The sequence below is a fragment of the Calidris pugnax genome, unplaced genomic scaffold (genome assembly GCF_001431845.1).
Source record: "Calidris pugnax isolate Ruff unplaced genomic scaffold, ASM143184v1 scaffold480, whole genome shotgun sequence".
Taxonomy (NCBI): Eukaryota; Metazoa; Chordata; class Aves; order Charadriiformes; family Scolopacidae; genus Calidris; species Calidris pugnax.
Window position 1 is genome coordinate 1422 of NW_015091200.1, and position 12948 is coordinate 14369.

At 52.5% G+C, this 12948-nt stretch overlaps 2 protein-coding genes across 4 annotated transcripts; both read right to left on the reverse strand.

The window, feature by feature from the left end:
- Window positions 1–254: 254 nt before the first annotated feature.
- LOC106898440 (cytochrome c oxidase subunit 5A, mitochondrial) lies at window positions 255–8250 on the reverse strand. 3 transcript variants are annotated; one of them, XM_014959687.1, is made up of 5 exons: window positions 8055–8250; window positions 4421–4537; window positions 3540–3661; window positions 1960–2082; window positions 255–420 (listed from the first exon to the last, which is right to left on the reverse strand). In XM_014959687.1, exons 1-4 carry the CDS (start codon window positions 8131–8133, stop codon window positions 1969–1971), a joined length of 432 nt encoding a protein of 143 aa, XP_014815173.1. In that variant the 5' UTR covers window positions 8134–8250; the 3' UTR covers window positions 255–420; window positions 1960–1968. The 3 variants fall into 3 exon arrangements, 1 of the variants encoding a protein (XP_014815173.1); XR_001413926.1 differs by lacking the exons at window positions 1960–2082; window positions 3540–3661; window positions 4421–4537; window positions 8055–8250 and adding an exon at window positions 1361–1496; XR_001413927.1 differs by lacking the exons at window positions 255–420; window positions 3540–3661; window positions 4421–4537; window positions 8055–8250 and adding an exon at window positions 3078–3468 and having other exon boundaries at window positions 1954–2082.
- Window positions 8251–9262: 1012 nt separating this feature from the next.
- LOC106898441 (ribonuclease P protein subunit p25-like) lies at window positions 9263–12021 on the reverse strand. Its single transcript, XM_014959689.1, has one exon. It carries the CDS (start codon window positions 11703–11705, stop codon window positions 11061–11063), a length of 645 nt encoding a protein of 214 aa, XP_014815175.1. The 5' UTR covers window positions 11706–12021; the 3' UTR covers window positions 9263–11060.
- Window positions 12022–12948: the final 927 nt, after the last annotated feature.

Here is a 12948-nt window from a genome sequence, read left to right on the forward strand (position 1 = left end):
TTGTTAAGCCCCAGCCTCATCCGGGGATAACGAACCCCCGGGGATAACGAACCCTCCAAGAGCACGGGGGGGTTCCCCTCGTTCTCCTCTGCCCCCAAGCAGACCCCAGGAGGGTCACCCTGCTCCCTTCCCACAGCTGGGAAGGATTTACAACCTCTTACACTTTAATTTTTCACATTTCCCGCTTTTCTTTCCTTTTCCCCTGTTAAAAGAGAAATAATAATAATAATAAAATAAAAAAAAAAATCACAACGTCAGTCAAACCAGGTTTTTCCCTTTATTAGGTCCAACTTCACGTGGCGTGCATCGTGACTCAATAAAGGAAGAAGTTATTTCCAAGAAGGGGATATTTTAACTCCGGTGTCTCCCGGGCGACTGCGTAAGACTGGGGAGCCTCGGCCCAACCCTCCAGTAACGCGCCTGAAATGGGAAAAAAAAAAGAGGAAAAAAACCCAAAACATTAAAGCAGCAGCCCTTTATCTCCACAAAGTCAGGGAGGGGTCTCTGATGTGTTATTTTCATCGCTTGGGTTTTTTCCCCCCACTCCAAAAGCCCGATTTAAACACCCACCACTTCCAAAAGTGATGAATCCCAGAATCCCAGAATGATACGGGGTGGGAAGGGACCTCTGGAGATCATCTAGTCCAACCCCCCGCCTAGGTTGCACAGGAACATGTCCAGGAGGGTTTGGAATGTCTCCAGAGAAGGAGACTCCACCACCCGTCCCCAATTTTCATCTCCTGGGGCAGCAACTCAAAATATCCGGAATTAAGGATTATTTGCAGCCCCAACACCTATTGTGGGCATAAGAAACAGAAAAAAAAAAGGAAAAAGAAAAAAGGACAATGTCTGGAATACGACACTGGAGGATCCGAGGGAGGAGGGTCAGGTTTTTATAGGAGTTTGGGATTACAGTTAGGCCCCGCCTACGCTTAATGAGAGATCCTCGTTAAGCAGAGAAGCCGCTGCCGAGTAACGATGCTTTTGGAACCTGGGATTTCCCCTGTAGATCTAAATGTCTGAGTTTTAAGCCGTTTTCAAGTTGAGGAGGCAGCCAGAAGCCCAGCCCTAAAAAGCCAGTAGTGCCAATCTCATTATTCCGTAAGCAAGGGGCCCTCCAAATTTAAGGATTAATTACAGAAAAAGATGCTATTTCAAGCGGAAGGTGGAGAAGCTTCATCGTTGTCAAGTCACTGCCATCAGTGATTCCTTAAGCCTTCTTTGAAAAGCATTACTACCTCTGGAAAAACTCTTTTACAAGAATTTCACAGGCCCAGGAAGAGGACTCTGCCTTTGCCAGGAGAATTTTTGGGCGGTGGAACCCCAGGGCAAGAGTTTTGGAGTCAACATGGTCCCTTACCCGTGAGATTTATGCTTTGTCCAGGCCCAGCTCCTCTGGAGTGGAGATTCCCAGCTCGCTCAAAGTTGGTCTAAGCTCCTGGATAACGTAAGGGTAGATTTCCTTGTGAGGTCCTGCCTTGTCCTAAAGGGAAAGAAAAGGTGTTAGTTCGACAGCCAGCCCAGGTTTGTCACCATGACAGATCCTTGTTAAGCAGAGAAGCCGCTGCCCAGTAACGACGCCTTCGAAGCCTGGGATTTCCCCTGTAGATCTAAATGTCTGAGTTTTAAGCCGTTTTCAAGTTGAGGAGGCAGCCAGAAGCCCAGCCCTAAAAAGCCAGTAGTGCCAATCTCATTATTCCGTAAGCAAGGGGCCCTCCAAATTTAAGGATTAATTACAGAAAAAGATGCTATTTCAAGCGGAAGGTGGAGAAGCTTCATCGTTGTCAAGTCACTGCCATCAGTGATTCCTTAAGCCTTCTTTGAAAAGCATTACTACCTCTGGAAAAACTCTTTTACAAGAATTTCACAGGCCCAGGAAGAGGACTCTGCCTTTGCCAGGAGAATTTTTGGGCGGTGGAACCCCAGGGCAAGAGTTTTGGAGTCAACATGGTCCCTTACCCGTGAGATTTATGCTTTGTCCAGGCCCAGCTCCTCTGGAGTGGAGATTCCCAGCTCGCTCAAAGTTGGTCTAAGCTCCTGGATAACGTAAGGGTAGATTTCCTTGTGAGGTCCTGCCTTGTCCTAAAGGGAAAGGAAAGGTGTTATTTCGACGGCCAGCCCAGGTTTGCCACCACGAGCTGCATTCTCAAAACAGACCCTGGCCTGATCTGCCGGAGGAAATAGAAGGAAAACAATTATCTCATCAGTAAAAAGGAGGGGGGAATAAAAATCAGCTGTTGGGCAGACCCGAGAGAAAATTCAACTTGAATAATATCTAGGCAGGACTCCAGGAAGACCATAAATTTGGCCCCGAGTTCTGATAAACGGAGTTTGTCCCCTACGTGGTGGGGGATCAGAAAAAAAATAATAAAGAAATAATGAGGAAAACATATGAGGATTCTTCTATTGGTCTCTAAAACCACTGGTAAAGTTTCAGTTCCAGAGAAGAAAGCAGGAGGAGCAAAGGGAAAAGCAACTGGTTGTTGAGTTGAGTCTGAAGCAAGTGGATTTCAGCGCCAGCAGCAGAGACCTCCGCACCAGCTGTGGCATAAAAAACAGCTGGGAGAGCACAGCTGCTGGATTCCACAGCTGGAATAGAAGAATTCCCACCTCCTCCCCCTCCCAGTTTTAACTCCCTGGTAAGGGAAGGCTGGCCTCAGCTTCTGAGGTGCTGGCTGATGTTGGTTTTCAAGCCTGTGCAACTCCCGCTCCCAGCCAGCTCGGAATTCAGTCCCTTGAGAAGCCAAAAAACCACCTTTGCTCGAGATATTTCTAATAATACTTATTGGAATGAAAAAAAAAAAGCAAAAAGGAAGAAAAAAATCCTTAAAGACTTTCCCAGAGTCAGCTTTGGGACAGGACAACAGGAAAATAATAAAATAATAACATTATACTTCCACGACGTTGTGCTGTTGAGCACCCCGACCTCAAAACCCTCATTCCAAGGAAAGCAGCTTTGATTCCAGCAGCAGGAAATAGCAGTTCCCCTCCACGCCAAGGAAAACTCCTTGGCTGTGGGGCTCTCGGGTGGCATTTTCCACCACCACCACCCCTCCTGAGGGCTCCCTCCCACTCACCTTTACCACTTCTAAGATGCGGACGGCGCTGGCGAAGTCGTTTAACCGCCTGCACGCCCGCAGAGCTGCATCGATGATTTTCGGTTCCGGCACCAGGTCGTAACCCACCAGCGTGTTTATGCCTGTGAAGGTAAGGAAACACAGAGAGGAAGGTGGCGTCAGCTCACAGAAAGGATCCTGACGAGAGGTATTTTGCTCCACCTTATGAAAGAATGAAGTATTACTACACCACCAGTCGCCACTAGAAGCAGGTTACAATTTTCATTGCTATTTTGAGGACACACACATGGCTGAGGGTTTTATTTTGCTCTTCTTCCTCTCTCTGTTACTCCCCACTGCAGATTTTAAGTGAATTGCATGAAATCCTGGTGGGCTGTTTTCATCCATGCTCCCCAAAAGGAGTCAGTGTCTGTACCACTAATGATTCCGCACCACCCCTCCTGAGGGCTCCCTCCCACTCACCTTTACCACTTCTAAGATGCGGACGGCGCTGGCGAAGTCGTTTAACCGCCTGCACGCCCGCAGAGCTGCATCGATGATTTTCGGTTCCGGCACCAGGTCGTAACCCACCAGCGTGTTTATGCCTGTGAAGGTAAGGAAACACAGAGAGGAAGGTGGCGTCAGCTCACAGAAAGGATCCTGACGAGAGGTATTTTGCTCCACCTTATGAAAGAATGAAGTATTACTACACCACCAGTCGCCACTAGAAGCAGGTTACAATTTTCATTGCTATTTTGAGGACACACACATGGCTGAGGGTTTTATTTTGCTCTTCTTCCTCTCTCTGTTACTCCCCACTGCAGATTTTAAGTGAATTGCATGAAATCCTGGTGGGCTGTTTTCATCCATGCTCCCCAAAAGGAGTCAGTGTCTGTACCACTAATGATTCCTCTCAGTTATGGAGTCGTTAAGAAATCCAAACGATTTCATTCCTACAGGTGTAACCAAACCAGAACCTGAGCCACTGTCCCTTGCCTTCCTCCCCTTTCCAAGGCCAGAGCCCAACACCTACTCATCCAGGTGGTGCTAGAATCACCCCTCTGGCTGTTATGCAAACAGGTTAATAAGCTCTAATTGGGGTAGTGTAACAGGAGCTGGCAACCCCACGGCAAATAAAAACTGCAGAAAACCAGGCAGTGAGTTATGGCCAAGCTGCTAAGTCAAAGTCCAAAGACAAACACGTGTGGTTATTCACTACACAACAGCTGAGCTCAAACACACCTTCCTCAGAGCAAACCTTTCTCTCCCTCCCATCCGGGTGTAAAAACCGCATACTCTGGGGCACCGAGATTTAGGGAATTGTATTTACTCCCTGTCACTCCTCCCCTTTTCACTCCACGTACCTTTCCTCAGCTCCCAGGCGTCGATATCTGGCTTGTTGAAATACGTCACCCAGCGAGCATCAAATTCTTCATCTGATTCTTGCGAGCCGTGAGAGTAGCAGCGGGCAGGCAGTATGGCTGAAGGCAGAAAGAAAGGAAGAGGCTTTGAGCAAACAGAAAATAAGTGTAATTTAGCCCTGATTCAGAGAAAAAAAAAGCAAAAAAAGCCATAAAGTATGTATTTTGCTCACTACAGGGAATCTAGATCAGCGCTCAGCCCGGATAAGTCCTAGATGAATACAGCTTATTAAATACCCGCTGTTCGTTTTGTGGCAAAGTGTGTATTTTGCTGTTTTACATCAAAATTCCGAAGCGTTCCCAGGTCCTTTGGTCAGAGCAGAATTATTGAAGAGGGATGGGGCAACACAAGAAAGAAACAACTCTGTATAACCAGTCCTTAAGAGAAGTTTGTCTGTGAGCCCTGTCTCCACAAGAGAGAGGAATCTTCCCTCTCCCGAGCCAGAGAAACATTAACACACACGTACTTCATCACCAGCCCCTCAGAAATAACACAATCCTCCCATTCCCCACATTGGACCCCTCTCAAAACCACAGGACTTGTCTGTGCAGCGAGTTCAGCTCCACACATTGGTTTTTCAGCGGCATTCCTTACAGAAATAAACCCCTTTTTCCTGTTATTTATACCCTTATGCCCTTTCAGGTGAAGGCAACGGTTTATTCTGGAGTGACCTCCCACTGCAGGCAGCTCCTGAAATTGCTCCACGACCGGTTTTGTCATCCAGGAAAAGCAGATTTCCCAACTGACAGACTTGGCTCCACAGCAACGAGCTGCAGGTCTTTGGTTCCACCAGGAGTTCAGAGCCCACGAGGACTCGTTTCAAATTCAAGCGGTCGTAGGAATCCCCACAAAACCACCTCAGCCCAATTAGGAAGACTCTCAAGAGCACGAGGAACAAGGGCTCTTGAAGAGTTAAGGGAGAAAACAAGATGACTGCTGTCCCTGTGTTTACCCAAGATAAAACTCCCGGGTAGCGAGGCTGTAACTGCATTAATATTTTGTAATTAATAAAGCACAAGAGTGGATCGTTCTCCAATGGGCAAATAAGGTTGATACGATTCTAAACTCATTTCTTTCCTCAACACCACTCTAACAGGGGGTTTTTAACCCTCAAAGGTCAGAAGAGTTTTCCCAAAGGAATTAAAACCCAGGGTACAGACACCTTCCACCAGCACCGGAGCTGTACTGGGACCTCTGGAAGCTGCCACGCCATCCGAGCACAGCCTGACCAGCGCCTGCTCCCTTTCCCCCACCGGTAATTCCACTCCACTAATATTTGCAGAGAGGTCACACACCAGCTATGACCTTGCTCACATATCGCCAGGCACTTTTTCTTTCTTAACCCAGCACGAACCACTCGTCCCGGGCCAGCTAGAAAAGTTTTATTTAAAAGAAGGAACCCTCAAACTACGTATCTTGCACCCTGCACACGCCATATCAGACTGGGCAGCGTTTTTGCCTCCCTTCCCACGTATATTTTTCCACTTTTAAGACCATGGTGAGCAGCACCCTGCAAAGCAGCATCCTAATTCTAAATAAAATGTAATAGAATGAGCCCCAACAATTTCAAGGAACATCTTTAGTCGCATTAAACAACAGCCCAATGGGAATGCAATCCAGATATTATTTTTTTTTAAACAAAATTTAAGGCAGCCCAACATTTCAGCTGCAATTCCGGTGTATGCAATGCTTCCCAAACCAGGAAAATACTTCCATTTCTTTAATCTACCTAACTAGGTAAGGGAAAAGTAAGGGACAGGCCAATCCAGAGTTGTAACACTCTTTTGCCGCGCTGTCTGGAGATTCCCCATCCCCTTTCCCAGCTCCAAAACAGCTCTTTGACCCTGCTTTCTCCAATAAATCCCTTGCTGAGCTCAGAGCAAGAGCACTCCTCTGTGCCCAGGCAAGGAACGAGAGGACAGTGCTGACAAATCCTCAGTATGGGGGGGAGAATACCTTTTTTTCCTGAAACATAAAGCAAATTCTACGGAGAAATAGCAAATCCCAGTCTGAGAAAAGCCTAGATTGAAGTTCTGGAATGCCATCTTTAAGTCAAAAAACTAAAGTCTATAGGCTCAGCGCCCCATTTAGTCTTAAATAAAGGAAGTACTTGGTTGGACTGAAAGGATGCTGAAGAAAAATGAGAAGAAAAAAAAAAACAAAACACCATGCACAGGAAGTTGAACCCTGGGTTTCCAGGGGGTGTTTTTCAACTGCTGCTGTTGCTTTACGAGGCTTCGTTTTCTATACTGAGGTTTCCATCTCTATACTGGACAGGAGGTCTGTACTGGAAGGGCAGCCCCTGCCAGCCACCCTCCTGGTGCCTGGCGTTTCCACGGGGTCCATCAAGGTCACTGTCACATGCACCGTGACGGTCCCGCCAAGCCAACCCATCCCTGGGTAGATTCCCAACTCTGGGGAGAAGCAAAGGGCACGTATGTTTGCAGAGGTGTGTTTTTTAAAAGACTTTAACAAGCTTTAAGAGCTCCACAAGCCTAAAATCATCTAACAGCACACAAACACATGTTAAACCTTCCCTGAGTGCTGGAAATTGTTGGATTTCCTGGCTAATGAGCAAAAAGGAAAAAAAACACGCATCAAGAGGAGCATTATTCACTAAAAAATGCCAGACTGGCAAGGAGAAGCATGGGCATTACATGGGGACTGTTTTAAAATATTATAGAACACAAATCTAAACCCAGAGGCTCGGGAGATGAACTGAAGGCATTGGGTTTAACAAACACAGGCCCCCGAGGGCAGTGAATAAGGATGGGCATTACATGGGGAGTGTTTTAAAGCATTATAGAACATAAATCTAAACCCCGAGGCTCGACAGATGAACCAAAGGCATTGGGTTTAACAAACACAGGCCCCCGAGGGCAGCGGGGAAGGCAAAGGGGGTCAGGAGGGTAACGCAGGGTCTTGGCGAGGCAGGACCTGGGGAAAGAGGAGCATGGAGGCTGCTTGGAAACTGTTTTAATTCCCATGTGCTAAAGGTGAGGCACGCACAGGGCCCCCAGCGCTTTAAACCTGACCACGGCCTGCTTAATTACTTATTAATTGAGCTGCACAGACATGCTGCATGGTGTGGGTTTTTGCCCTGCTGTCCCCCGGCCAGCACCCGAGCCGCACTGCCGGTGGCTACTTCTCTTCTTTTTCCTATTAATTGGGGTGTTAATGAGGGGTGCAAAGGAGGGGGTAGGAGCTGGAGAGCGGGGTTGGGGGTAGGCCCGGGGCCTGTCCGCGGAGGTCACCGCCAACCTCCCTCAATGTCACCTTGGCGGCAGGCCGGGGGGACAGCGCCGCCGGCCATCCCCCTGCAGCCCCCGGGGAAGGGACCCGGCGACCCCCGGGAGGCGGCGGGGCCGGTAACGGTGTATGTTGAGGAATGGGGGGGAAGCGGGGTGTGTTACCGGGCCCGGCGGGGGCGGCGCGCACTAGGCCGCAGCCGCGGCCTGTCCTCGAGTGACACCGGCGGGTCGCTACAAGGACATAGCGCCCTGGAAGCACCGAGGCCGGGCCGAACCGAGAATGGTTGTGGGAGGGTTGGGTGGTCAGTTGGGGGATGCCTCTCACCTGCGGGGCGGCGGACGGCGGCGGCGCGGAGGCCGGAGACGGCGCAACGGCGAAGGAGAGCGGCTGTGGCGGCCAGCATGGCGGCGGGAGGGAAGGCAGCACTTGGGTAAGGGGAGGGGGAGGGCGGGCCGCTCAGCTCCGGGCACCGGGCGGCGGACGGGGAGGGACGGGAGGGAAAGAAGGAAGGAAGGAAGGAAGGGAGCGCTGCGGTGAGGACGGACGGCAGGGCGGCCGCGGAGGGGGCCGGGCTTAGCGCCTCCGCCGCCGGGCGGGGCCGGCCGCCATTTTGGGGCGGAGCCGGGCGCCATTTTGTGGCGAGGGCGGGGACGGTGGCGGGTGGCTGTGGGGCTCTCCCGCCGCGTCAGAGACCGGTAGTCGCCGTGTTTTAGGGGTTTTTATGGTGCCAGATCGGTTCTGCTGCCCCGTTAACCGGGCCACGGCCCCAGTGCGGGCTCCCGAGGATGTTCCCTGGTGGATTCCCACAGGGAATTTGGCACCAGCTCTGGGGAGGGAAAGAGTGAGGGGAAAATGGGACCTGGCGCTGGCCACAGCGTCCAGCAGCTCTCTGGGGTTCTCTGTGTTGCTCCCCTTCTGCCACCCCCGGTGTCTGCCACATCCTTGTCCCCAGACCATGTCCCAAAGGGTGCATCCTCCATGGGGGGAGGGCTGACTGGGCCACCAGCCCTGAGGACACCGCTGAACCCACCAAATGACCCCCAAAATTCATCATGGGGCTGTCCCTCGGCGATGCAGCACATGAGCACCATGATAATTCCGCTTGCCGTGTCCCCTCAGGACCCTGTGGGGCCAGGTGTCATCGGAAATGCTTCATGTTTTGGGTTACAGACATTTATTTATTTATTAACCATTTTCTTACGTAGGAAAGCCTTGGTCCACAGCCAGCAAAGCGAGGAGTGCAAACTCCCCAGGCTCCTGCGGCCTCCAGGATTGGAAATTGCCTGCGTATAAAATAAATTAAAAACCATCTTGCACATTAACAAAAAGTAGTAAGGAGAAATGACTAATCTTTTGTGTGTTTTTTCCTTCTCTCTCGCCGTGCTGGGAGCCGTGTGAGATGGTTGGCGAGAGGCTGTTGGCTCTCAGCTGCGCGGCCATGAAAGACTCCTCTCCTTGCTGGGAGCCATGTGAGATGGCGAGAGGCTGTTGGCTCTCAGCTGCGCGGCCATGAAAGACTTTGGACTCTGATCTGAGTGTTTTAAAAGGTTTTTATTTATTAGCATGTTTTTTAGTACATTTTGGTGCTTCCCTCTCATGCGGGGCACAGGGTCAGACCTGAACAGTGTCCGCGCCAGAGAGAGGAGGCTGGAAGAGCCATCGCTGGATGAGACAGAGCTTTCCCAGCCCCAAACCCACAAAAAATAATTATTAACAAAAACCCAAACAATTGGAAATTAACATTCAATCTGCGGCAGGGCAGATAAGCAGGAGGCTGCGGTCCGGAGGAGCAGCTGGCTGCTGACGGAGATAGCAAGGTCATTGCCAAACAAAACAGCACCGTGCTTCATCCTTCTCCTCCTCCTCCTTGTCTCCTCTCATTCGCTCTCCCAGCCCTTGGTAAAAAATGGGGTGTCCCTGGAGAGCAGGAGTGAGGTGGGGAGATAACGCGGCCGCGGCCGGAGCATCCCTCCCTGTGCCATGGTCCGTAGCCGAGATGATCCCCCGCCATTTCTCCATATTTCAGCTCTTTCCAAAGAGCTTTTGAGGGTCTCCAGGGCTCTGCAGCCAAGATGCAGACCCCCAAAAACCTCCCCGTCCTGCACCAGGCACTGCATCCAGCCACCACGGTTGCGAAAGGAGCATCTTCCTCCTCCTCCTCCTCCTCCAGGCTCAGTCCCACAGTCTCAGGCGTGGGATTTTATAAAATAAATTAATTTAATTGGAAGGTACAGCAGCCAGGCTGGGCACCTCCAAAGAGAGGAAAGGAATCACTGGGGAATTTTCCCCTTGTGATCTCCACCCCAGCCCCTCACGCGTCTTTTAGTCCGATGGTGATTTTCAGTCTGGGGGTCTTCCAACACATAATTGGGTTCTTGTGTCCTTAGGGCATTGATTTGTAGTTTCAGCCCCGGGGGTCGGAGCCTCCTCCTGCGCTCGCTGGTGGAACACGGAGAGCTGGAGAGTCCCGGACTTGGGAAAAAGGCTCCCAAAACATCAGTGTGACATCAAACCACTAAAAGACTAAATGCAGCCCCACACCAGCCGGTAGGAAAATTACCGAGAAAAATAACTATCACAGCCTAAAAGCTTCAGCAAATTTAGCTACTCTGTTAAGTAAAGCTAAGCAAACAGCATAACACCCCCCCCGACCCCCTGTATTATAACTCTAAATAATTTATTCTAATTAAAACTTACTTATTTACACTAAACAACTAATACCCCTCAACAATGACAGCCCTCCCACCGCTCCCCCTCCCCAGCTCCAGACCCTTCCCACTGCTCTGGGGGGGAGCCCAACCCGGAATATCTGCTGTGGAAAGAGGAAGGCTCTCGTATTTTTGTCTTTTTCTAATACAAATTAGAGGGAGCGACCCGTCCCCTCGTTTGTGCGTTCGATTCTGGGAGAATCACAGCGGCAATTGTCAGCGGGTTTGATTAATGAAGGTGTTAAGTGGGGGCAAAAGCGTCCCTCCTGGTGGCTGAGACTTGGCGCTGGGGACCTACCTTCCCCTTGGTCCGTGGGGGTCACTGCAGATGTGGGGCTGATGGTGGAATCACCCCTGAGTGGCCGAATGTGGGGTGAACGGCTCCCCCCAATGCATCTTCCCCCCCGAAATTCAGTCCATAACCCAATGCTGGCTGGTTTAACCCTTTAATCTGGGGACAAGGACCCCCATCCATGGGGGTCCCCTGTGCCGGGGGGAGCCTGCAGCACATTGGTGACCCCACAGCAAGCCCAGCACTGCATTATCCACAGCAAAATGACTTAAACCCCCCCCAAATCTCTCCAGCGTACAATCTCCTCCCAGTTTAGGAGGTGGGGGGGGATCAGTGGTGGCCATCTGGCTGGTGGTCAGAGGTCCCCGAGTCCCTTGGGCTCTCGGCTACCTGTACCTGCAACTTCTTGGTCAGCAGCTCCTCGCCGGGAGGTGGCAAGGACCGCTTCAGCCCCTTGGTGGAAGAGCTGGACGTGTCTTCTCCTGCATCACCAAGCTGTGGCCCGTGCTGGGGCTCGGGGGGCTGATAGCCCGTTTGGTTGGGGTCCAGGGGGTCTCGGGAGAGGAGGATGCAGATGGAGGGGACGTTCTTGTGGACGGTCAGGTTCTGCGCCGGGCCACCGGGCAGCGGGTCTTGGTTCTCCCAGACCTCCAGCAGGGTTTTGTAGCGTACCTTGGTGACCTGGTGAAGCCCTCCCAGCTTGCGCTTCATGATCTCCACGCAGGTGATGGTCTTGGTGACCGCCCTGCCGCAGCCGCTGAAGACGATCTGCCGCCGGCCCTTCAGCTCCATCTGGGCCATGGCGAAGTTCATCAGGTTCCTGATCTTGCTGCCCTCCTTCACTTTCATCTCCACCACGTCCGGGGGCAGGTCGGGGAAGGGCAAAGGGCTCTCCTCCTCCGAGGTCCTCACCTTTCGGAAGTTCTCCATCCCAGACTGGGCGACGGGCTTGGCTCCCCCTCCTTCGGTGGCCATCCTTCACCCCTTCCCCAGGGATTTTGGGGGGGTGTCCTAGCCCCCTGGGACCATGGCAGGACTGGCTCTGTGTCCCCTGTGTCCTCGGGACCACCAACTCCTTCCCCTCTCTTCACCCAGGGCTGGCTGCAGAGGGCTTGGTGGCTGTGCTGGAGGCTGTCCCCAGGGGGGGGACACAGGGCTGCAGGACCCCCTGGGTGCCCCCGGGTGGGGACAGCGACAGTCTCCTGTCTCTGGGTGACGCTCAGGCTCCTCCGCTCCCGCTGCAGCACTGGCTTCTGCTGCTCTTCTCTTCATTCTGGACTTCGGCAGCCCCCAGAGCTCTTCTGTGTAATTAGCAGATCCTCCCCTTCTCCCTCCCCTCCTCCTCCTCCTCCTCCTCCTCCTCCCCTGGCTCAGCCTCCCATCCCAGCACCCAGCTCCTGCCCGTCACCCTCCCTGCCCAGCGGGGGAAAGGAGCGGGCAGGGAAGGAGGGGATGGTAGAAGGCAGAGGGAAAGAAGCTCACTCTTGCTTTCATGATGCTCTCGGAGTCCTGCCCCTTAAAGAGAACCTGGTCCCTTCTCCCGGCGCTTGCTCCGCTCAAGGACGCCCGAGTCCCAAGTGCCAATGTCAGCAGAGTGTGGGGAACCAGCCTGGCAGCATCCCTGGCAGCATCCCTGCCTGCATCCCCAGCAGCATCCCTGGAGCATCCCTGCCCACATGCCCAGAGGGAATAAGAAAACCCGGGGATGGCACAGAGATGCCATCAGCCTCAGCCCAACCCTTAGTAGACATCAGAGAAGCTCCTGGGACCCACGGGCAGCAGAAATCCTGACAGATGGCACCGCGGCTGTGCCCGGGGCATGCACTGAGCGTGCCAGGGCTCTGCTCCCCCCCTCTTTCCCCCCCCCGATACCCCACAACCTCAGCCCGCAGGAAAAGCTCTCTCTGTCCCCAGAGCCCCGAGGAGCAGATGTGACAACAGAGATGGTTTTCACGGGTGACTTCTTCCTCCTCCTCCTCCTCCTTCCCCATCCCCCCTTCTCCCCAGACCCCCTCTCTCTCTCATCTCCACACCCCACCACGGAGCTGCCCCCCGTGGGGTCACCCCACAGAAATACCTATCGCAGGGCGGAACAAATCCAGGGGGATTTCGCAGGGCGGAACAAATCTCCCCTTTTCTGCCCCCAAATCTCTTCCCCGGGGGCAGAGGCGACGTCCCTGCCCCAGGCCAGCCCTCTGCCTGCCCCTGTGTCATCTGC

Bases quoted from the DNA above. Each gene is read 5' to 3' on its own strand.
- LOC106898440 (XM_014959687.1), bottom strand. From the start codon at position 8,133: ATGCTGGCCGCCACAGCCGCTCTCCTTCGCCGTTGCGCCGTCTCCGGC. The intron at 3,662-4,420 runs GTACGTGGAGTG...TTACCTTCACAG, and splicing joins CGCCTGGGAGCTGAGGAAAG to GCATAAACACGCTGGTGGGT. The intron at 2,083-3,539 runs GTGAGTGGGAGG...CTTTCCCTTTAG, and splicing joins GCATCTTAGAAGTGGTAAAG to GACAAGGCAGGACCTCACAA.
- LOC106898441 (XM_014959689.1), bottom strand. From the start codon at position 11,705: ATGGCCACCGAAGGAGGGGGAGCCAAGCCCGTCGCCCAGTCTGGGATG.